The sequence below is a fragment of the Phycodurus eques genome, chromosome 13 (assembly GCF_024500275.1).
Source record: "Phycodurus eques isolate BA_2022a chromosome 13, UOR_Pequ_1.1, whole genome shotgun sequence".
NCBI lineage: Eukaryota > Metazoa > Chordata > Actinopteri > Syngnathiformes > Syngnathidae > Phycodurus > Phycodurus eques.
The window spans coordinates 11,768,656-11,792,684 of record NC_084537.1 but is presented as its reverse complement, the minus strand read 5'-3'; the positions used below and the strand labels follow the sequence as shown (position 1 = coordinate 11,792,684).

The 24,029-nt window shown below is 40.7% G+C and overlaps 1 protein-coding gene across 5 annotated transcripts; it reads left to right on the top strand.

Annotated features, from left to right (window-relative positions):
• The first annotated feature begins 690 nt into the window (after window positions 1-690).
• On the top strand, window positions 691-23,311 carry LOC133411939 (anoctamin-8-like). 5 transcript variants are annotated; one of them, XM_061694789.1, is made up of 23 exons: window positions 691-885; window positions 1,250-1,332; window positions 1,414-1,588; window positions 1,707-1,789; window positions 2,530-2,747; window positions 3,652-3,762; window positions 4,946-5,078; window positions 6,331-6,469; window positions 6,814-6,910; window positions 7,528-7,644; window positions 7,742-7,869; window positions 9,726-9,887; window positions 12,057-12,209; window positions 12,422-12,548; window positions 12,649-12,704; window positions 12,796-12,870; window positions 13,187-13,678; window positions 17,184-17,360; window positions 18,084-18,275; window positions 18,374-18,505; window positions 19,950-20,060; window positions 21,354-21,582; window positions 21,679-23,311. In XM_061694789.1, the coding sequence occupies exons 5-23, from the start codon at window positions 2,609-2,611 to the stop codon at window positions 21,975-21,977; spliced, it is 3,069 nt and encodes a 1,022-aa protein (XP_061550773.1). In that variant the 5' UTR covers window positions 691-885; window positions 1,250-1,332; window positions 1,414-1,588; window positions 1,707-1,789; window positions 2,530-2,608; the 3' UTR covers window positions 21,978-23,311. The 5 variants fall into 5 exon arrangements, with proteins under 5 accessions (XP_061550773.1, XP_061550770.1, XP_061550774.1 ...); XM_061694786.1 differs by having other exon boundaries at window positions 21,354-23,311; XM_061694790.1 differs by lacking the exon at window positions 19,950-20,060 and having other exon boundaries at window positions 21,354-23,311.
• The last annotated feature ends 718 nt before the right edge of the window (window positions 23,312-24,029 follow it).

Sequence of the window (24,029 nt, the reverse complement as noted above, 5' to 3'; positions counted from 1 at the left end):
AAAACAAACAAACATTTCAACAACGTGTGTGTCACTCGTATCTCAGGGCACCACTGTAGAATGATTATATAAGAGTCAAAGTCGTCAAGGCACAAACATTTTATGACGAAGTCTGAGTTTGTTTTTGTGCGGCTGTGTGAGTCTTTTCCTGTCAAAGAACACACTGAAATCCCCTCTTTTGTTCTATCAGCTACCAGAGGTATTTTAATGAATATTTATTTACCCAGAAGATCCCTATAGTTCCATATTTAGGATCATGTTTGGAATTTGACATTCACTTGTTAAGCATGAAAATATGTGACTTTATTCATGCTTTAAGTTCACAACTTTTTTTCTCATAATGACTTTGCTTTTTTTCTCATATTGAGATTTAAAAAAAAATCTTTTCTTTTTTTATTAATCTGAAGTTGACACTTTTGGGTAAACCAAAAAGATGGATAAATGTGAACAGCATGGTTAGGTTTTTTTTTTATTTGTAATTTTCTTGTAAATGTATGTAAGGTTAGAATGCTTATTTCGCTATTATGGAGATTTCATTGTGAAGATGCCTTACTAACGTGGTTATATGTTCTGAAGCCAGAATATATAATGTAGAAACCTTTTACTGAAGTTTACATTTTTACTGTGATTTATTGCAACTATCCAAGTTGCTGGTATAGTCCTGTAATACCCTACCTTTCTTTTCTTTTTTTTTTATCTGTGTCACTGATTATCCATCACTTTCTAGCAAGCTTTCACTACAGGCAGGGTTCTGCAGAAGCCTACTGCGCACCTGCTATGTTGAGGACACGTCATAGAGCCAAACCCACAGCATGAGGTTTGACTTCTGAGGGTTTGCGTCAGCCCGACAGACACAGCAGTCCCAGGAGACAGTGGGGAAAGCATGTATGTTGGCACTCTCCATAGCAATTAGGTCAGGCAATGCAAGAGCATTCATTCATTTCCTTGTTACTATTAAAGTGTCTGGACCAATTCAGCTCTCTTATTTTGAAATAGGACAGTAATAGTAATTGCAGGCCTAGCCACTCCCTGTTGGCCTTCAATGCTTCTTCTGTTGCGCCCTCTGGTGTCCGATGTGACTCATTGACGTTACCATTTACGCAACCTTTTACAGTTCAAATTTGGTACAATTTGCAAACTAGCAGTACACCAATAAAAGTTAACCCTAGTGCAATCCATATTACGATAGCAACTTCATAAAAAAGATCAATTTGATGAATACGACAATGACAAGAAGTAATTCATTTAGCAGGAAGAAGTTGGTCAGACGAAACCAAGGTCGAGCTATTTGGCATCAGCTCGAGCCACCGTGTTTGGAGGATGGGAAAAAATGTAAGTGTGGCCCATACAACACCTTCCCCACAGTGATGCATGGAAGTGGAAACATTATATTTTGGGGATGTTTATCTGCAGGTACAGGGCCACTTTACCACTTTGAGGAGCCAATGAAGAGAGCTGTTTACCGGAGAAGAAAATCTCCTTACCTCGCTACAAGAACACTTAACATGGGTTGTGAATGGGTCTTGACAACGAGCCAAATCGTATTGCCAGGGCAACAAAGGAGTGGCTCAAGAAGAAGCATATTAAGGTTATGGAGTAATCGAGACAGTCTACAATGCACAACTTATGTTTTTTTTTTCCCTGTCTGATATTATCTCTATTTCCATAATGATATTTCCATTTTCTATACCGCTTATCCTCTTTAGCGTTGCAAGTGAGCTGGAGCTTATCCCAGCTGACTGTGCGAGAGGCGAGATGCACCCTGGACTGGTCACCAGCCAATCGCAAGGTACATACTGTATAGAAAAACAACCATTCACGCTCACATTCACACCTACGGACAATTTGGAGTTTTCAATCAACCTAACATGCATGTACTGGAGAAAACGCGCACGAGCACAGGGTGAACATGTAAGCTTCACACAGGAAGGCCACAGCTCGGATTTGAACTGCCAACCTCGAATGTGATTGGATAATTGTGAACACGGCCACATCGCAGTGACAAGCAGGTGTGCAAACTTGTCCAACCACATTAGTTCAGTTCTATCTTTACTTCACCTCTTGAAAAGTTGTTTAACGACATCCACAATGTAACATTGAATGTTGACACGACTAGAGTTAGTGTTGTAGTGAATTCTGCTTTATGAACTTTAAATTCTTCTGATCCTCAAGCTGACTTGCCAAGGCAGCCGGTGCAGCTTGATTTCTAAGTTTAACCATCATCTGTCTATACCAGCGACCTGTAGTGACAGGCAGAACAACTCCATGCTCTATGCTCCACTAGATGGCAGAAGGTATAATTAAACTACGTTTATTCACAACTTCTCCGTCCATAGAAACGGAATCTGCGCGTTTACAATGCGATATTGATTTGTTGGAAGGTTGCCGAGTCGCGACTTTGCTTCCTAGATTTGGCATGTCGAGGCAATTTCGCCTCCTCTGTCGTCACCGACTCCTTAACGTGTCATTTCCATGATCATGTTTTTCCTCCTCCTCCTCCTCCTCATGCAATGGTCGTGCACTGAATAGCAATCGTGTGTGGACACAGCCAAGGTCTGCCCACCCCGACACCTCTCCCTCCCTACCTGGATACACGTGAAGCAGCAGCATGCATGCGGCTGACGCCGAGGCTGCAGACAACCAGCACGGCGCAGCGGAGAGGATGGAGAGGACGCCCGCGGCGCAGATGCAGCGTCGGACCGACGACCAGCACCAGGGACCGTCTTCGGCAGCACACGGCGTGCTCGGTAAATGGACCAAAGAGACGCAATTGAAATGGGATACGCGTGATTTCAGTCTAGTGGACGCGTCATGCTTAAGGGGGGAGGGGGGGGGGTTGTTGATTTTGCAATGTTGTGCAGATGATGATGGTACTGAACGAGAGCAAATGTGGTTGAATGAAATGATGGTTGTCTTGAATGCTCCGTGGTACACGTTCGAGCTTCGAACGGGCCCATGTAGCAACAGTCTTTACAGTATTGTCATTGTATGGCATGTGCAGCATCTAGTTTGTGTTTACAAATTTACAAGACAGAAATAGAGTGAGTGAATAACAGTGCATTTGGTACCTGGGCCTTTTTGGGGACTTAATACTGCCTCTACTTCATTATAGAAACCATCAATACTATACAAAAACATGACGTCATCTGGAGCAGTTCAGAATCAATATCTAACAACATGAAAGAAAAAGAAAAAACAAAGAACATGAAATATAATACATATACTCACCACAGATGCTTATTAAAAGCATTAATGTGTGCAGATCACTACAGATGCGCTTTGCTAGTCGAACTTGGCTTGCTCTGAGCAACCAATCAGAAGGTGGAAAAATGCTGACGTTACTGTGGGCTAGCTAGCTGGCCCTGCGAGGCCGATCGGGAATCGAATTGGTTCAAGAAAGAGTCCCATTGCTACGAATGTAGTCAAAGGTCCACCTGTAGCACTGATTCTGAAGGCCCCGGGCACAGTGTGATCACATTGCTGCGGTCAGTGCAGTGATGGCTTATGGGAAGAAGTCATGTCCCTCAGTCTGTAGAAACTAGACTACACTGGATGTTTGTTTCAATGCTAAGACTTGAATTGGATGTTTATATACTTATTAAGTACTTATTATGGACAATGCATCTTTACATTGTAGCATCTCCTCTCTAGATAAACTGTTTGGAAAGCGGCTTCTGCAAGCCAGACACTACATATTGTCTCGCAAGTCCTGGCTGAAGATGGTTCCCACAGAAAACTGTGACATCCTGATGGCATTCCCAGGTATCGTAACGCATCCAGACCAGTGTCCAGCTGTCTACTATGAAATGGCGAAAGCATGTCACGGCAATGTTATTCAGATACCTACGAACTGTTGTAGATCGTAAAAAGAATGCATAATATTTCTCCTTGAAAACCAAGCAACAGGAGTGTGTCTCCACCAGACAGTGAATGGCTGTCCTTCTGTTGCAATGTAGCGAGGTAGCTTGATTTATTCAACCTTGTCCACCTCGTCCTGAAAAGATTTTCCGCGTTAGCTCACAACCTTGCAGAACACTCGAGGCAAAGAGTAGACACGACGACGCTCATCTGGAATACATAACTATTCTCAATCGTAGCATCGAAGATCGATGGTTGTGGCTACTTATGTCGGACATCACCCTTTTTTGTGTGTGTGTGTGTGTTTTTTTTTTTTTTTTACCAAATCTGTCTAGTAGAGTTATAACTTGCATACCCCTGCTCTAAAGAAACTGCAGCTATGGGAACAAGAATGTCAAGATGTATTTCCATCAGACTGAATTTGCAAGGGCATCAAAGTAGATCAGTGGTTAGCTTTGCAGCCTCACAGGTTCTGAGTTCAATTCTGCCTATTCCTGTTCTTGCATGGGTAATCTCTGGGTACTCTTGCTTCCTTACACAATTGAAAAGCACAGATGTTATCTTAATAGAAGACTCGCACCTGTCCATTTGTGTGAGTAGTATTTAAAATAGTCTCTCTGTGCAAGCCCTGTTATTGACATACAGTATTGAGACCTCCCTCTCATTGTGTTTGGTAAAGGCTCTAGTTTAAATGTAATCCTAAACTGGACAAGCGGTAGAAAATGGATGGATTGATAATAAAACAACTCCATTAATGCGGACTACACCCTTGACTAGCTTTATTGTGAATGGGTATTTGACTTGGAATGAAGCCTAACCAATAATATGAAAGGCTGTCATGTAAAGACAGCCTGTGTATATTTTACTTGCAAACAAATATGAATGCTTTAATTAATTCCTTAGTAAGGCAGACAATCATCTGTTTGAGACTGTTTTCCACGGAAACACTATAATGCTACCACACTAAACTGAAACAAACAGTACCGCTTGGTGGGAATGATCACTCCAGCAATTGTACCCTTACAATTTGACCTATGTTTTAATCTATGAAAGAATGGCATGATATAATTGGTCTCTCTCTTTTTAGATTCAATAGATGACCACACTCTGCTGTGGCTCCTAAATCAAATCCGTGTTGGAATCCCACAAATCAGTATTCAAGTCCGGCAGCATAAACATACTCAGGCTTATGCCTTCTTCATCACCACGACATTTGAAAAGTAAGACTCTTGTTGGAACATGCAGTGTGTGTGTGTTTGTGTGTGAGTGTGTGTGGTTAATGTGATGTTTGTTGATAGTAGTATGTATTAGTGCTGTAGCAAATATACTACTAGCTGAAGAGCTCTCTTCCATTGGTTTCCAGTCCAGTGGTTCTCAAATATTCTACACCTATTAACACCTAAAAAAAAATACTGAGTTCTTCAAGTACCACCATTACGACCAACATTAAAATACTGTAGTGTAGTAGGCCTAAGTGTTCATCAAATACGAGACGTTTTATTCCTAAGGCGTTAACTATTAGTCAAAAGTTTTGAAACACTTCGCTATTCAATAGCGTCAGAAAGTGTTTTTGACTGGCTGTGTAATAGTACAAGATTATACACAGTTAATTTTGAATTATGGGGGGGGGGGGGGGGGGACGACGACTTTAATGATTTGATTAAAATGTATTGCACATAAAAGACAAATAAAAATTGTGCCTGAATAAAAGTTAAAAAACAAACAGTTCTTAAATATTAAATGTAGAAAAAGATAAAGTGTCAACTGGAGTGTACTTGGGCAGTGATTCTTTCGCATACCATTAGCTGGAATCCAGCTGCTGGATGCTGCGTACCACACTTGAGAATCGCTGGTTTAGTCAAAGGCCAATTTCAAAACGTCACATTTTGGGTGGTCACATTTTCGTCACATCAAGTCACATTTTGGGGGAGTGAGGGAAAAGGTGTATTTTGTGGGGAATATAGTTCACTTTGTAACATGTGACTTTTTTCCCTTTTTAAACTTTGACTTGAATAATATTACTGCTATCTTGGGAAAGTAGGACTTTATTCTCAAAAGATTTTTGTCTTCACAAGAAAATACATCTTTGTTCATGTGAAGATTCTTAGTTTTTTCTTGAAAACATATGACTTTATTCTCATAGCATTACAACTTTTTTCTCTAAAATATATGAATGCTATAGTAACATTAATGTATTTTGTGCAAAAATATAGGCAACTTTTCCATTAGTATGGCATTTAGGGGTACACATGGTAGTCATGTTTAGCTGGCATCAGGTCCTTGAGAAAAATTCCCCCTTGCACCCAAAACGTTTGAGACCTCCTGGTCTTGTGGATTACATTTTTTAATGAAGAAAAATTCAACAGTTTGTTTTGTACATAATGAACTCCCTAACTCAAAACAGAAACGGTCTAGCTCCTGTGCAGTTCTATTTTCCCATCCGGTTTAATGCTGCTGTACTTTTGCCCTCAGCTTACTGCGGGGAGCGGAACAGATGAGCATGCACAAGGCCGTCAAGCCGCAGTTTGGCGGCGGGATGCGACGCTTCTGCTGTGAAGAGGACAACATCTATGAGAACATAGAGAGCGAGCTGTGCTTTTTTACATCGCAGGTTAGATGTCAAAAACGGTGGTCTGATGGTAATATTGATAAAATGATTGTATTGTATTGGTTACATTTTGATAATAGGGATGTAATATCTTCTTCACAAGAAAGTGATATCTGAATTGCTGAATCTCTTGTTAGAGGATAAAATTAAGCAATTAATCTATGGCATTATACCATCTCTTTTAATGTGACAGTACAATATTTTTTATGTTTCTATAGATTTCTAGAAATATGTTCTTAACCATATCTGTAAGGTGAGGAAAACCCTGAAAATGTATCTTAAAAGTTTCTTTTGAAAAAGAAAACCTGAATATTGTTATCCTTCTTTTTTTTTTTTTTTTTTTCCAGGAGCGTCAGAGCATCATCAAGTATTGGCTCGACAATCTGCGAGCCAAACACGGGGAAGCTCTTCACAACATTCACTTTCTGGAGGGTCAACCCATCAGTAAGCTTATTTACGTTTCCCACTTTTTCCATCCTGTTCAATTGCCTCTATTTATCTGGTAAATAGAGTGACCTTTTTAAACCCACTGTAAACATATTTGAACAAACACACACAAAAAGCAATAATACAATGTATAGAAAATACTGCATGTATTGTAGTGTTTGTGTGTGGCTTTAAGAAGCAGTGCCTGGCGGGAGCGGTGTGACGTCAGCGAGTCTGTGTGTGAGTGTCTGGGTGTGAGCTGCGGCTGATAGCAGCTTCTGCCTGAGTGTGCACAGTCTGTTTGTGTTTGACTGTCCTCCTGGTATTCAATAAAGTGCTAAAAAGTGCATAGGCGACTGGCTCTCCTTTCGCACTTGCATGGGAATTATGATAAGACAGTATACTATAAAAACCCATAAATAAATAGCTAAAAAAAATCTGCAAATAGCGTGGTCACTATCAATGTACCACAATATAGCGGGGGAATACTGTATAGCCTTCAGCATCAATTCCATGATACAGTACAAACTTTGGGAGTTACTCCACTTTGCACTGTACTGTAATGTACTGTAAAAAAAAAAAAAAAAAAATCTGAAGACAGGCACCACAAATTAAATTTCTGTATGTTTTCCAAGTTCCAGAGCTGGTGGCCCGTGGTGTGATCCATCAGATGTTTCCTCTCCATGAGCAGAGGATCCTTAATCAGCTGATGACATCATGGGTCCAGGCTGTTTGTGAAAGGCAGCCCTTAGGTATGAAACTGGTCATTATAGGACCATAAATGTCAGTTGTTTGATATGTCTTGAATTAAGGTAAGGCCATTTTAAGTCTGTTTGCTGTGTGATGCAGATGATATCTGCGACTACTTCGGAGTGAAGATTGGCATGTACTTTGCCTGGCTTGGTTTCTACACCAACTCCATGCTTTACCCTGCCGTCATTGGCTTTCTCCTGTGGATACTTGCAGAAGCTGATCAGGTACCTTAAAGCACAGTGGATTATGTGGTTGGCACAGTAAGAAGGCTTAGGAATGCAAGTTTGGGCTCTCAAGTCTGTGCATGGCCCTTCCTGTGTTGAATTTGCTTGTGCTCCCTGTACTTGTGGGTTTTGTCCTTTGACACAAATGAAGACTAACTTGCCCAGAGGTACAAATAATTTGGACGTGAATATTGTCTGTTTCTACGGGATGTCGCTCCTTTTGTACTGCCCGTAAACAATGGAGATAGTGTGAGCGCCATAAAAGAAGCGGGAATGCGCCTATGGAACCAGTGAGCATGTATTGGTATCGTTGAGATCCAACTTAAAGACCCTGTGGAGTGAATTCTGAGATTTGTTTCAGTTTGAAGATAATAGGTCAAAACGTGCAAAGACTGAGAATGATGTAGTATTGAATTGTGGAGATATAGCATTAAACTGTTTCTCACCATTAGTTTTCCTGATTTTTTAGTATTCTTTTATACTAATCTAAAATGGCACCACATGCCGCACTTTGGAATCCGGCATGAGTGGCCCCTCCCCCAATATATAAGAACTTGAGCGCCTTCGTTCGCATCAGCGGTTATCTGGCTCAATTGCGATTTACATTTAGCTGGCTAGCTAATGCCTACACCCCAAAAATGCATCTTCCCTTCAGATAGTCCGCTGGTGTGGCCGCTGTAGAGCGCCCCGTTGTCGGCCATGAGTGTGTGCACATAACACAGACAGACGGAAGAATGAGAAGGGGATTTTTTTTTTGAAGCCTGACTTGACAAGCTGTGGACCGGAGCTTTGGGCTGGTGTAGCGGCTTAAGAGCGCCTCGCTGTTGGCCGAGAGTGTGCACATGTCACAGAGAAGGTGGAAGAACAAGGAGGGAAAATAATAAAAGTCAGCCGTGACACCCAGCGTGTGGACAGTGGCTTCACCGCTGGTGTGTGCAGTTTCAGACCTCAAGCTGAAGCGCATTTGGGTTCTGCAGCAGGATAACGATCCAAAACACACCAGTAAATCAACTTCTGAATAGCTTAAAAAAAAAAAAAATGAAGGTTTAGGAGTGGCCTAGTCAAAGTCCAGACTTGAATCCGATTGAAATGCAGTGGCATGACCTTAAAAAGGCCATTCATGCTCGAAAACCCTCAATTTTTGATGAATTAAAAAAATTCTGCGAGGAAGAGTAGGCCAAAATATCTCCACAGAGATGTGAAAGACTCATTGCCACTTATAGAAAACACTTGATTTCAGTTGAGGGTGAGGCTGGCCCACCCAGTTATTCGGTTTAGGGTTTAGGGGGGCATTCCTTTTACACACAGGGCCAGGTGACTGAATATTTTTTTTTCCTTAATAAATGAAATCACCATTTAAAAACAGCATTTTTCGTGGTCTTGTGTTATATCTCTGACATTTACATTTGTTTGATGATCTTAAACATGTTAAAGTGTAGGAAACTATGCAGAAATATAAGAATTCGAGAAGTGAGGGCAATACTTTTTCATGGCACTGTAATGAGCATCAATTATTTGTGAATATTCACTATTCATGATTGTGTCCATATCACCTGCGAATAACAGGGGTCCACCGTACTGGTAATTAGACTAATGGTAATGGACTGTTGAAATTTGAGGAAAGCTTGGTATAAACGCATTAGGCTGGCATAATCACAGCTTTTGAAAGCAGAGAAAACTGATTTTTCATGATTTTCAAATCTTATTTGATTTTCTACCTGATTTTTTTCTAAATCATTCAAATTTCACAGGGTTTTTAACAGCACTCTTCTCAGTGGTGTCTCAAATTCAGAAGAAGTTTATTTTCATTTTACAGGGATTTTAAGATGGTATCTGTGTGCTTGTGTTTTATTTAGACCAGTCAGGATATATGCTGTGTGGTATTTGCACTCTTCAATGTTGTGTGGGCAACCTTGTTTCTCGAGCGTTGGAAGAGGCGAGAAGCCGAGCTGGCGTACAGGTGGGGCACCCTTGACACCCCCGCAGAGTCATTGGAGGAGCCGAGACCACAGTTCAGGGTAAGCGTCACTATTGAATCCAGGAGCCTGTGCCATGGTTTTTTCTATTCATCTGTGAAAGTGCCTGTCAACAGTGTGTCATAAATCTTTCTGTCAGTGCTTTCACCTCAAGTGATGATTTGAGGTCATGCAATGCTGCCATTAGTCTGTGCACAGTATTTACTGTGGTCAAACGATTTGAGCTCATAAGTTCCTGAATCACCCGTGTTAATGATTGGATTCTTCGTACTAAATCAGGAATCACGGGTCCAAGGTCTATATACGCAGGTTCCCTCTTGTGGTAGGTGAAATAATCACTGAATGAAATTTTCAAACTGTGCATGATGTTACAGTGGCTTAATATTTTATTTGAATCCAGTACAGTATATTTGTTAAATACAGTTTAGTTGTATTAACTTTTACTTACAAAGCATTTGGATTTAATCTATTAAAACCTTTTTAGTTGTTTTTTTAATGATTATTTTTATATGCAATATATTTTTATTGAATCATGACATCAGTACAGTTTTTTATTTTCCTATATTCAAGCAGAGTAGTAATGTTCAAACTGTATAATGTTAAATGGCTTAAAATAATATTATACATAGTTTTTAGGACTAAAACCTCTGTCTCATTTTTGATGAACACTTGATGACTGTATGTTAATGTTTGTCATTAAGGGTGTACTTAATACTTGGAGAGTTGAGTCTTTTTCTCACTCCTTGGTGTAAAAAAGTTTAAGAACCACTGACCTAGATCCTATGGATCCTGACAACTGATGTCTATTTTGACAGAATACCCAGAGAGGAACTGTGGTACTGCATGCAAAGTCTGGAGTGGCAGAGAAGTATGTTAGAATAATACAGGACATGTATGAGGGCATCAGAACAGTGGTGAGGTGTGCAGTACGTATGACAGAGGAGTTTAAGGTGGAGGTGGAACTGCATCAGGGATCAGCCCTGAGCCCCTTTCCTATTTGCAGTGGTGACGGATAGGCTGACAGATTAGGTTAGACTGGAATCCCCGCGGACCATGATGTTTGCAGATAACATTGTGATCTGCAGTGAAAGCAGGGAGCAGGTGGAGGAACAGTTCGAGAGATGGGGGCAGGCACGGGAAAGGAGAGGAATGAAGATTAGTCAAAGTAGACAGAACATATGTGCATGAATGAGAGGGGTGAAGGGGGAAGAGTGAGGCTACAGGGAGAAGCGATAGAGAGGGTGGTGGACTTTAAATACTTGGGGTCAACAGTCCGAGCAATGGTGCATGTGGTAAGGAATTAAAGAAACGGGTCCAAGCAGGTTGGAAAGGGTGGAGGAAGGTGTCAGGATATCTTACATCTTATGTGACAGAAGAGTCTCTGCAAGGATGAAGGACAAAGTTTATAAGACAGTAGTGAGGCCAGCCATGATGTACGGATTAGAGACAGTGGCACTGAAGAGACAACAGGAAGCAGAGCTGGAGGTGGCAGAAATGAAGATGTTTAGGTTTGCTCTTGGAGTGACCAGGTTGGATAAAATTAGAAATGAGCTCATCAGAGGGACAGCCAAAGTTAGATGTTTTGGAGACAAAGTTAGAGAGAGCAGCCTTCCATGGTTTGGACACGTCCAGAGGGGAGATAGCGAGTATATTGGTAGAAAGGTGATGAGGATGGAGCTGCCAGGCAAGAAAGCTCGAGGAAGACCAAAGAGAAGGTTGATAGATGACATGAGGGCAGTTGGTGTTAGAGAGGAGGATGCAGGAGATAGGCTTACACGGAAAAGGATGACACGCTGTGGCGACCCCTAACGGGACAAGCCGGAAGGAAAAGAAGAGACTTGGAAACATTCAACTCCAAATGAAATAACATGGAAAATGCATATGGCTCATGTGGGACTCATGTTGCGCATTAGAACAAAAATGTTTCTTAATCTTAAAAGGGAAGGAAAACCAATGAGGATGTATGAGAAAGTGAATTGAAGAATTACATGAATACTAAATTATGAAATTAATTTATTGCAACGATGTAGAAAATAAAACCAAGCCAGAATCCATGTGCACAAAATGGTTGAAATTGAGCCAAACTTTTAAATGAGTAAAGAATACAACTTGCCTTCTCAACATTGTAAAAGATTTGCAATACACATTTTCATTACAGCGGTAGTCGTTTCATCATTAAGTGGAATTCTTCTGTCCTTGCTCTACCTGCAGGGTGTAAAACGCTGTAGTCCCATAACAGGCTGCGAAGAATTCTACTATCCTCCATGGAAGAGGGCTGTGTTCAGATGGCTGGTCAGCCTCCCCATCTGCCTCCTCTGTCTCTGTTTTGTCTTCCTTATCATGCTCCTCTGTCTGGAACTGCAGGTTTGGACCACAGAACAGACTTAGAACCCTTGTGTGTATTTGTAGTGTTGTCTATTTGGACAAGTATACTATGTTCCATCCTAGGTTAAACAACAGATTCAAATATTCTGTATAATTCATGCTCAAGGCTTTAGTAGAGCTGCAGGGATTGAATGGGTAAATCTAAATGAATAGCACCTATTAAATATGTATCATACTAACTGACCTTCCAGGAAGTGGTTATGGAGATTCAGGAGCTACCTGGCATCGCAAGATTTATTCCCAAAATCCTGCTGGCCATTACTGTAACCATATGTGATGAGGTTTATAAGAAGATTGCCTACTGGCTCAATGACATGGGTAAGCAACAATAACAGATCACTTTTTTTTTTTTTTTTAACATAAACATATTTACACATGATTTGCTTTAATGACTTAATGACCATAGTTTTTTTTCCAGAAAACTATAGACTTCAGAGTGCCTACGACAATAACCTCATTATCAAGATGGTTTTCGTATGTCACTCTTCCCCCAATTCTCTTTTAGTTGTACAATGATGGCCATTGAATGAGTGTGACTGACCTTGTGTTTTCTGTCGTTGTACAGTTTGAATTCATCAATTCTTACCTAAGTCTTTTCTACATTGGATTCTACCTCAAGGATATGGAGCGACTAAAGGAGGTGAGACAAGAATGCTATTGTGCGGAATAAAAGCTACAACTAAAATGGTACATGAATGAATATATAACAAATTTTGAAATTATTTTCCTTTTTTTATATCATAAAAACCTGGCATTTCAACAGAGGGGTATTGAGATTTTAGATCACTGTGCATCAACAAATAGTGCAGTAACAGAAAAAAACAATAAAAACTTTACAACTGTTACGAGTTACTGTACAATATCTAATAATGATCTTTTATTTTGACACTTTCAAACAAAGCCATGCAAGCTTTATTTTTCGGATAAGATAAAACATGTTTCATGTTTCTTCGCAGATGCTTGCAACACTGCTGATTTTCCGTCAGTTCCTCCAGAACATTAAAGAGGTCCTCCAGCCTTACCTCTATGAACAAAACAAGCTGGGTGTCTTCACCCCCAAGGTGCTGTGGGAACTCCTGCAAGCCATCACGGTCAAGTATGGCCGCCTGGCTCTGGGAAAGGCCCAAGCGTCAATGACAGCCTACTCCTTCCTGGGGCTCAGGGGACTCCCAGCCAGCGACGGCACAGGCACGGACACACAGCCAAAGACGAGAGGGGATTTGAAAGCTGGTTTCAGACTGTCGGAAGAAGAGTGGGATATGAATGACAGTGCTCTGAAGCAACGAAAAGTCAGCTTTACAGAGAAGGTCGACTACCAGGATGTCGCGGCGGAAACACAGATGGCGGATGACAACTTCCCTGAGGACAGCCCCACTCTAGTAGAGGACGGAATGGATCCATCGAGTATTTTTGACAGTTGTGATGAGGACAGCGACCTTGAATTCCTGGTAAATAGTCCTCTTACCAATTATCTTTTTTAAATGTGCTTTACTACTGTTTCCAAATAGGAAAACCCTGCTATTTTGAATATCCCCATGAGGAATTATAATGTGTATAATAAATCAAATAAAAAAAATATCTGTGGTAGTAATGGACTAGCGACTGGTTAGCACATCCGCCTCACAGGTCTGAGGACCCAGTTTCAAATCCGGCCTCATCTATGTGAAGTTTGCATGTTCTCCCTGTGCCTTCATGGGTTTACTCTGGTTTCCTCCCGCATTCCAAAAACGTGCATGGAAGGTTAATTGAAGACTGTAAATTGTCCATAAGTGTGAATGCGAGTGTGAATGGTTGTTAGTCTGTGTGTGCCCTGCGACTGGCTGATGACCAATTCAGGGTGTACCCCGAAGTCAGTTGAGATAGGTGCCAGCACTAGTGAGGATAAGTGGTACGGGAAATGGATGGATGGAGCGTAGGTAATAAGCAATAAGTGAGTTATTGACACCACCTTGGAAATGTTTATAAATGTGTATGTTAAATTCTATCCATAAATATACCTCAAATTATAATCTCAAAACACTTAAATGTAATTTCAAACTCATTTTACATCATTACTCTAAAAATAAAAGATTTGCAGATGATTTGGTATCAAAAACATACACTTCTGGCAAAGACTTCATAATTTCCACTAACTACACAGACTAAATTTAGCTCTTCCCCAACATACGAAGATCTTAGGCCCCGTCGCATACCATGTGACGTGGCCGAAGCTGACTGGACAGTTGCGCAGTGTTTGGGTTCGGCAAGTAGTTTCCAAACAATGTCACAGATGTAACAGGCAATCAAAAATGCACATGAGCATTCACAAAAACAAAAAATGTTTCCAGGTACTAAGCATGAGCAAGACCCAGCCGGACTCCGCCAAGCTGTACCAATACCATAGATACAGTACATAGCTGCACTGAGTTTTACAATTAGAATTTTAACTACAGTGTGTACGGAACGTATTCAGACCCCCTTAAATGTTTCACTCTTTGTTATATTGCAGCCATTTGCTAAAATCATTTAAGTTCATTGTTTTGCCTCATTAATGTACACACAGCACCCCATATTGATGGGAAAAAAACGGAATTGTAGAAATCTTTGCAGATTTATTAAAAAAAGAAAAACTGAACTATCACACAGCCATAAGTATTCAGACCCTTTGCTCACTATTTAGTAGAAGCACCCTTTTGAGCGAATACAGCCATGAGTCTTTTTGGGAATGATGCAGTTTTTCACACCTGGATTTGGGGATCATCTGCCATTCCTCATTGTAGATCCTCTGCAGTTCTGTCAGATTTGATGGTGAACGTTGGTGGATAGCCATTTTCAGGTCTCTCCAGAGATGCTCAATTGGGTTTAAGTCAGGGCTCTTGCTGGGCCATTCAAGAACAGTCACGGAGTTGTTCTGAAGCCACTCCTTTGTTATTCTTAGCTGTGTGCTTAGGGTCATTGTTGGAAGGTGAACTTTTGGCCCAGTCTGAGGTCCTGAAGACTCTGAAGAAGGTTTTCGTCCAGGATATCCCTGTACTTGGCCGCATCCATCTTTCCTTCGATTGCAACCAGTCGTCCTGTCCCTGCAGCTGAAAAACACCCCCACAGCATGATGCTGCCACCACCATGCTTCACTGTTGGGACTGCATTGGACAGGTGACGAGCAGTGCGTGGTTTTCTCCACACATTCCACTTAGAATAAGGGCCAAAAAGTTCTATCTTGGTCTCATCAGACCAGAGAATCTTATTTCTCACCATCTTGAAGTCTTTCAGGTGTTATTTAGCAAACTCCATGCGAGCTTTCATGTGTCTTGCACTGAAGAGAGGCTTCCGTCGGGCCACTCTGCTATAAAGCCCCAACTGGTGTAGGGCTGCAGTGATGGTTGACTTTCTAGAACTTTCTCCCATCTCCTGACTGCATCTCTGGAGCTCAGCCACAGTGATCTTTGGGTTCGTCTTTACCTCTCTCACCAAGGCTTTTCTCCGGCCAGCGCTAAGACGGGTTCTGGTCGTCCCAAACGTCTTCCATGTAAGTATTATGGAGGCCACTGTGCTCTTAGGAACATTAAGTGCCGCAGAATTTTTTCTGTAACCTTAGCCAGATCTGTGCCTTGCCACAATTCTGTTTCTGAGCTCTTCAGGCAGTTCATTTGACCTCATGAGTCTCATTTGCTGTGACATGCACAGTGAGGTGTAAGGTCTTATATTGACAGGTGTGTGGCTTTCCTAATAAAGTCCAATCAGTTTAATCAAACACAGCTGGACTCCAATGAAGGTGTTGAACTATCTCAAGGATGATCAGAAGAAATGGACAGCACCAGAGTTAAATATGAGTGTCACAGCAAAGGGTCTGAATACTTATGGCTGTATGATATTTCAGTTTTTCTTTTTTAATAAATCTGCAAAAATATCAACAATTCCGTTTTTTCTGTCAATGTGGGATGCTGTGTGTACATTAATGAGGGAAAAAAATTACATTATTTTAGCAAAAGGCTGCAATATAACAAAGAGTAACAAAATTAAAGGGTTCTGAATACTTTCCGTACCAACTGTATATTCATACAATTTATAATTCGCTGGCGTCAGGCCAAAACCTCCTATGTCCATGTTTGGTCAATTTTGTATTTTTTCACAAATCAACACAATTGGTCATTTCCCCTGTGGGTATGTTATTTTTACAAATTACTGACCAATATAAATTGTTGAAAATGGCTTGCTCTCTTTCATGACGCAGTGTTAATGCCTCAACAAACATGCCGTTTTTTGGGGTTTCCTGAAAGGTGATGGATTTGGAGATGTGAGGTTTCCGCCAGATGCCAGAGATATGTACCTGTGGCAAGGAAGCAAAGTGGAGAGAGTCTCTGTCACCAAAGTGCACAGGTGCAGTCAGTCAATAGGAAAAGCAATCCCTGCCAACATCCTGTCAAAATATCCACATACTCTCCTTTATTCTCGCCCATTTCCTACCTTTATGACAGTCCTCTTTTTCTTTGACAGTCTTGCCATGTTTTAGTTTTTTCATTAAAATTAATTCAGCACACTATATTGTAAATGGAACCACAATCCTGATACAGGGTCACAGTTTTTTTCCGTTGCAGCGTGTCAACAGATGTGAAGTGCTCAATCGCTTGTCATTGTCACGTTTTCATGATCGTCCACTTTAGTCGCTGTAGACCGCATCACTCGGGGCGCGTTTGGCTTTATCACTTAAGCAAAACTTCTTCCTCAATTACTACTTTCCTATTAGCCAGACAGCAAAATGGAAGAGGTTCACTATATTAAAATGTAACTACGCTTGTTTAAAATTATTTGATGAAAGCTCCCTATAAATTTTTGTATAAATTTTCAAGTGTTATCAAAATCACCTTTATTAGTCAAGGTTTTGTCGATAACTTTGTAGAAAAAGACACTAAAACAAAATCGACATACATAAAATACTAGAAATGTACAAAGTGTACAAATGATTTGCATTAACAGGAGGTCAAAGAGAATCCCACTGTGTACTTCTCAAGAGAATCAAACGGTCTCCGACAGAGAAGAAAAACTGTGGAAGAGGCCAAAGGGGATAAGAAGTCCTGGATTGATCCACCAGAAGAACCCCAAACTGTCACTCTTGCGCAGGCTGAGATTGAAAGCTGTATGCAGACCTATGAGGTGGGTTGCCCAGAAATATTACTCACAAAAAGTTCGGGATATTCGGCTGGTGGAGGAAATTCCCTGGTTTAATTAGTATTGGTATTTAAACCGTCCTCCTTCTAAAGTCAAGTTTGTTTATATAGCCCGTACTTACAAATGAGTCTCAAAAAGCATCACAGGCCTAAGGGGGCGGGGGTGGGGGGGGTTAAACGGCAGTAAAACAGGCCAAAATCAAGATTTTCCTCATCATTTTTCTCTTCATCTTCATCACATTTTGGCATCATGAGACTAAGAGGTCAATTGATCAACAGTACCTCACCATTGTGAGGCTTCAAACAGGGTGTTCTCAGAAGGAAGTGGCCCCTGAGATTAGAGTGTCGTTAGCAGGAGATACAGAGAGACTGGAAGAGTCACCGAAAGACATGGAAGTTGATCGTGGATTAAGCACCTGTTTCAAATTTCACCATTCTGCTCCTTGTTAGAGAACAGCAAGATGTCCAAAAAGTATTGTAAGATGTTGAACAGTTGGACATGTGCATTTAAATGTTAGATTAGATTAGTCAAATTAAGTTCCTCTGTAAAGGTTATAGAGCATTTTAGGTCCATCCTGAAATTTCACCTTAAAGCTCAAAATCTCAAACTTTTCGTGAGTAGTGCATATGCAGCAGAACTTTGGTCTATCATTTACTTTCACTGCACCAATAACTTAAGTGCTAAACAAAATGTTGCTGCGCAATGCAGGATACACTTCAGGACTACCAAGAGATGTTCATTCAGTTTGGCTACGTGGTGCTCTTCTCCTCTGCATTCCCCCTGGCAGCCATGTGCGCGCTCATTAACAATATCATCGAGATCCGCAGCGATGCCCTCAAGCTCTGCACGGGCCTGCAGAGGCCCTTTGGCCAGAGGGTGGAGAACATTGGGCAGTGGCAGGTCAGTGTGCTCGGCCAAAAAGCCTTGAGGGTTTACTCTTTGTATTAGGGTCTATGTTAGCCTGTGGAAAAATTCTGTACTTCTCTCTCAACCCCTAGACTGCAATGGAGGCCATGGGCTTGATAGCCATTATGGTTAACTGTTACCTTATTGGTCAGTGTGGTCAACTGCAGCGCCTTTTCCCCTGGTTGAGTCCTGAGATGACCGTCGTCTCCATTGTTTTGCTGGAGGTATGCAATAAAGTCACACAAGGTGAAGTCTGAACACTGAGCAATTTCATGTTTTCCATGTTAACACGTTGTATATCGTAGACACTACCATTTAAACGTTAGTTTAATCAGAATCAGAACCATTAAAGATAACATTAATTTAACCAGAAATGAAGTTTAGGCATGGTTAATGTGGTTAAAAAACAGTTAATGGCTCTCAAGACTATTTCTGATTGATTTATCTTTTGAGCTGATCTATTGGGATAAAACAATGCTAATTTAGATTCCTTTTTGGAGGGGAGAGAATTACTTTTTTTCTCTCAGTAAAGATCACATTAAATTGATCAGACATAAAGTCTAGTCATTGTTAATGTGTTTGAATGTCTTTCTAGACTATATTTTTTCAGATTCATTTATTTTTATCTTACGGGGAAAAAAATGCTATTTCTGATTACTTATTTTGGAAGAAAAACACAACATATAATATAAAATAAATTAATCTGAAATCCGAATCAGAATCATCTTTATTTTCCAAGTATGTCCAAAAAACACAAGGAATTTGTCTCCGGTAATTGGAGCCGCTCTAGTACGACAACCGACAGTCAATTGACAGAGACCACTTTTGAGACATAAAGGCATTGAGAAAAACAGTCACTGAGCAATAAAGGGTTGCTAGTTATCTGGTAATGCCAGTACATTATTTTATTTATTTATTTATTTATTTTTGGGGACAATTGTGCAAAAAGATGCAGAGTCCTCTAGCACTTAGAGCAGTTCGAATGACTGATATTGCAATAGTCCGGTGCAATGACCATTGTGCAAAGGGTGGCGGGACTTCAACCGAGTAGTACGATAGTCTGGGACAATGTTGATTGTCCAAATGTTGCAGATACTCCTCAGTCAGTGTGCAAATGGAGCAGATGCTACTTTGGCATGAGTGGCCAGGATTGGTCAACAGCAGATATGCAAATAGTGCAGCGTGGTGAGACGACTACAGTGAGTGCACGAGTAATGTATAATTGGCCCGACAGAAATGTGACAACAAACTCAAGACAAAAAGACTGTGTGTGTGTATATATATATATATATATTTTTTTTTTATATATATATATTCAACCAGTTCAGGGTGTACCCCACCTCTTGCCGAAGTCGACTGTGATAGGCTCCAGCACACCCTCGAACCAAATGAGGATTATGTGGTGGATGGATGAAAAACGTACAATTTCTACCCTGCATTCCCGAGAAGCAGTGAAATCAAGAAATGTGTTTCATCATATGAAATACTTCAATACTCTAAGTGCATGGTTTGCTATTTGTTGTTGTTGTGTGTATCAGCCCTAGTAAACACAAAATCTCACAGGAGGTTTTGCGTGAGTATGTTTTTTGTATACAGAATAGAATGCAAAATATGGACCTTGATGTGTGATGTGTTGAGCCTGTCCCTCTGTGGTCTCGTGGTTTACAGCACTTTGCCATCCTCCTAAAGTACATCATCCATGTTGCCATCCCTGATATCCCCGGTTGGGTAGCAGAAGAGATGGCCAAGCTAGAATATCGACGAAGGGAAGCTTTCAAGGTATAGTTGAAATATAACTTGAAAGACCTTCGGCCATCGCAAGGCTTGCTTCTGATGTCAAATGTGTGATGTCATATTTGTGTAATGTGTCCTTCCTTAGTTCGTTTTAGATGCCACTGCAGCATTTTGTAGCTCCACATTTGAGAGTGGATGCATTAAATAACAGACGGAACAATTTGGTTTAGTTTGAGCCGTGATTCTCAACCCATATTTTACATTTGAAAAATCTCATGACACACCACCAAACAAAAATGGCACCAAAAGTACATAAAGTATACTGAAATAATATCTCAATTTACTCTCAAATTTATTTTCTGCCCATTAGATTAAACACAAAGCTATTATTCTGTTTTATGGTTAATTGCTATCTTGTGGAAGAGCCTTTAATTGTTCTGCCTGTCACTATAGATCGCTGGCATTGATAGATGAAAATACATACTTAATTTGTAGTAAATAAATATTTTTGACAAAAATTCAGTAAAAACAAGTAAACTTCAATAATTTCCAATTGCATACCTGATTAAATATCAAGCACAGTGGTTGGGAATCACTGCAATATGGTACTCAACTTTTTTAATAAAAGTAAATAAATGTATATATGTAAAGGGGAATTAGCAATTTTCAAAATAAATCACTTTTTTTCATATTTGTTAAAACAGCCATCTTGATTTGACAGTGTGTTACATATGAACTGTTGAGGGGAAACAGCTGTCTTTGGCCCCATCTTGTGGCTCAAATTTAATATACAAGAAACCACTGTGCCGAGGAAAAGCAACCAATCAGAGAGAAGGCATGACGTGCGGGCACTCATCGTGGGCACATATTTAACAAATATGAAAAGTGATGAGATTTTGGGGGAAAATTGCAAAAATTCCCCTTTAATGTGTGCCGATTGCGACAAACGTGTTTTGCTAGTCGAACTTGGCTCTAACAAGTTTTTCTCTCACCAACCAATCAGAGGACAGATAAGCGCTGATGTTATTGTAGACTGACTAGCTGGCCCTCACGGGCAAATTTGAAATCTGATTGGTTAAGAAAAACCATCTGATTGTGCTAATATAGTTTAACTTAAAAATCTAACATTCACAAACATGTACTGGAAGCAGCACAGTCAAGAGAAACACTATCAAATAAAGAGATTAGACTGTTGGGAATAAATTAACACATTTTCATGGAAAGAAATAGTAGAATTTAGGTTATAAATGTAGTTTGCCCTGACCGTCCACCACTGCCTGATATATACCATCATATGGAACTGAACTGAACCTTTTCCCTTATTCCACTCCCAATCAGAGGCATGAGCTACAGGTGCAGCAACATTTCCAGCAGCAGCTTAGACGTCGCCGCGAGGAGGAGGGACTTCAGCGTCAGGCCGAGGCGCGTCAGGAGAGCGAGTGCCACAAGTCGGACGCTACTCACCAGCACCACCAGGAGAAGGCTGCAGGTGGCAAGCCCAAAAGACCCAGCTCTCTGCTCGGGAACAACAACGTGATGAAGCTGAAGCAGATCATCCCACTTCAGGGTAAGTTCTCCTCCGGCAGCTCCCGCTCCCCAGCTCAGTCACCCACCGGGGGAGAGGCCAAGCTGCCAGGATTTCTCAAGTTTTTGAAGTCAACAGAGTTGAAAAAAGAGCCAGCAACAGCTGCCGGTTCACCCGGATCAACGGGGAGCTGTTCGACCACCCCTAGTGGCCTGGAGCGAAATCAATCTCCCAACAGGACATTCAGTCCGGGTAAGCTCTTCAGTTTCAGCAAGACGGAGGGAACTGTGGTGTGTGCTAACGGGACACAGCCTCCCAGCCAGACGGAGAGTTGTCATGCCAACAGGGCTGAACCCAACTTAACTCATGAGGAGTTAACATCAAATGAGTCTGATAAAGGAGATGGTGATTTAGAAAGCTCAGGCTTGAAGAATTAATACACATTTCCAGTGTCAAAACAAAAAAGATGCACTATTTGCAATGGTAATGAGCGGGTTAAACCCTGACAGACACCCGCACAGTGGTGAAACGTGAAGTCTGGCATATGGAAAGCCATTTGAGCATTTATTCCATATCCTTGATATCCAGGTTAAGGTCTATGTACAGTGAACACAGAATATTCGCAGTTAATCATTCACAGATTTGCCCACTCACTGATTTTGGGGGGGAACCTATACTATGTTGTTTCCTATAAAACTCCATCTATCCATCCATTTTCAAAACCGCTTATCCTGGTTAGGGTCGCGGGACGCTGGAGCCTATCCCAGCTGACTTCGGGCGAAAGGCGGACTACACCCTGAACTGGTCGCCAGTCAGTCGCAGGGCACATACAGACACGGACAACCATTCGCACTCACATTCACACCGTCACTGAGTGGGAACTGAACCCACGCTGCCTGCACCAAAGTCAGGCAAGTGTACCACTACACCATCAGTGACTTGCTATAAAACTCACCAATTCATTTTTTTGTTGTTGTTTCTCAGGCCAAAACCATGTTTAATATAAAAATATCGCTTTGGCGTCATTTTGTAGCATATTGGGGCCAAGGAATTATGTTGATGTGTGTTGAAGAGCTTCATTTAGTCAAGGCTATATATAGCCTTGTCTAATAGAAAGAAAAGTGCTTTGACACCATCTTGTGGCTTCCATCGGCAATTACAAATCGTTTTGGGTGGGTGTTGATTACTTGCGGATTTTCAGTATTCGTGGCAGGGCTTAATGATGATTTTATTAACTAAGGGGAAAAAAATCCAAACATATCTGGAGCTATGTGAAAAAGTAATTGCCACCTGAACCTACCATGGCAGCGATAAATGAAATCTTAAGTTTAATACCAGATGTAACACATGTAGCACACCTTCCAACTACTGCCCTATATTGTCTTTGTGAGGACAAAGAGCGTACTAGCACATGTCATGGACTTTTAATTGGATATCAAGGATATGCAATAAACACTCAAACGGCTTTCCATACTGGCAGACCACATGGAAGGTCAACAGTTAAATGCACCTTACTTTGCACAAAGCATCCAACTATGTAACAGTTCTCACAGCTTCCATGTAAATACATGTACAGTACAGTGAATGTGACTGAGTGAATCCTTTTCTCTTGAGATTTAACTATTGCATGGCTCTGTCCCATTCCAGGTTTGGAATTCCTTTTCAAGCCTGCATTGAATGCATATTGTGCACGAGACACCTGTTCATGATGTGTTATTTAGCACTTTAAAAAGCCATTGTATTCTTCTGCAATAGCCTACATTCTAGTCACTGTGACCATGAAAAGTATTCTATTTTTCTCAAATTTGATTTTTTTTTTTTTATGAATTATTTTACTACATGAATTAGTGAATGTATTCCTGATGCTAATGAATCACACTTGAATCAAGTCAAAGGTGTGTGTGTTTACAATTGATAAACCTCACTGATTAAAAAAATGAAAACATCTAGCTGGGTTGATTGGGAGTGATTTTGGATTTGTGATGACCATTTCAACAACTAATCAGAGGTTTGCTGTAAAGTAAGACCCAGCAACTGTTTATAAAGGTTATTATTTATTTATAGATAGACAAAATAAATAGAAATGTCATTTTTTTTCCAAACCATAACTGAAAAATCCTCATTCCTCTCTCTGTCCTGGTAATGTTCCAAGGAAGCCCTGCGTTGTCTCCTTCCGCAAGTTCGTGCAGTTTAACATGTTCCCGCTGATCAAAGTGTGCTGCGATATTAAACTCTTTAAAAAAAAAAAAAAAAATACAATTAAAACCAACATTCTAAACCACATTTAAAAAAAAAAAACTATTCAACTGCTGGTTAGTGTAGCCAGTCAATTCAAAATGGAGCTTCTGAATGGGGATGAGTTATTCTATCTGGTTATGATGGACCAAAATCTCTGGAGGAATGCAATCTTACCTTGCACTTTTCACAAAATTGCGAGAGGGTAGCTATCGTCTCTTGAACAATGACTAAAATAAAGACAAAATTAAATT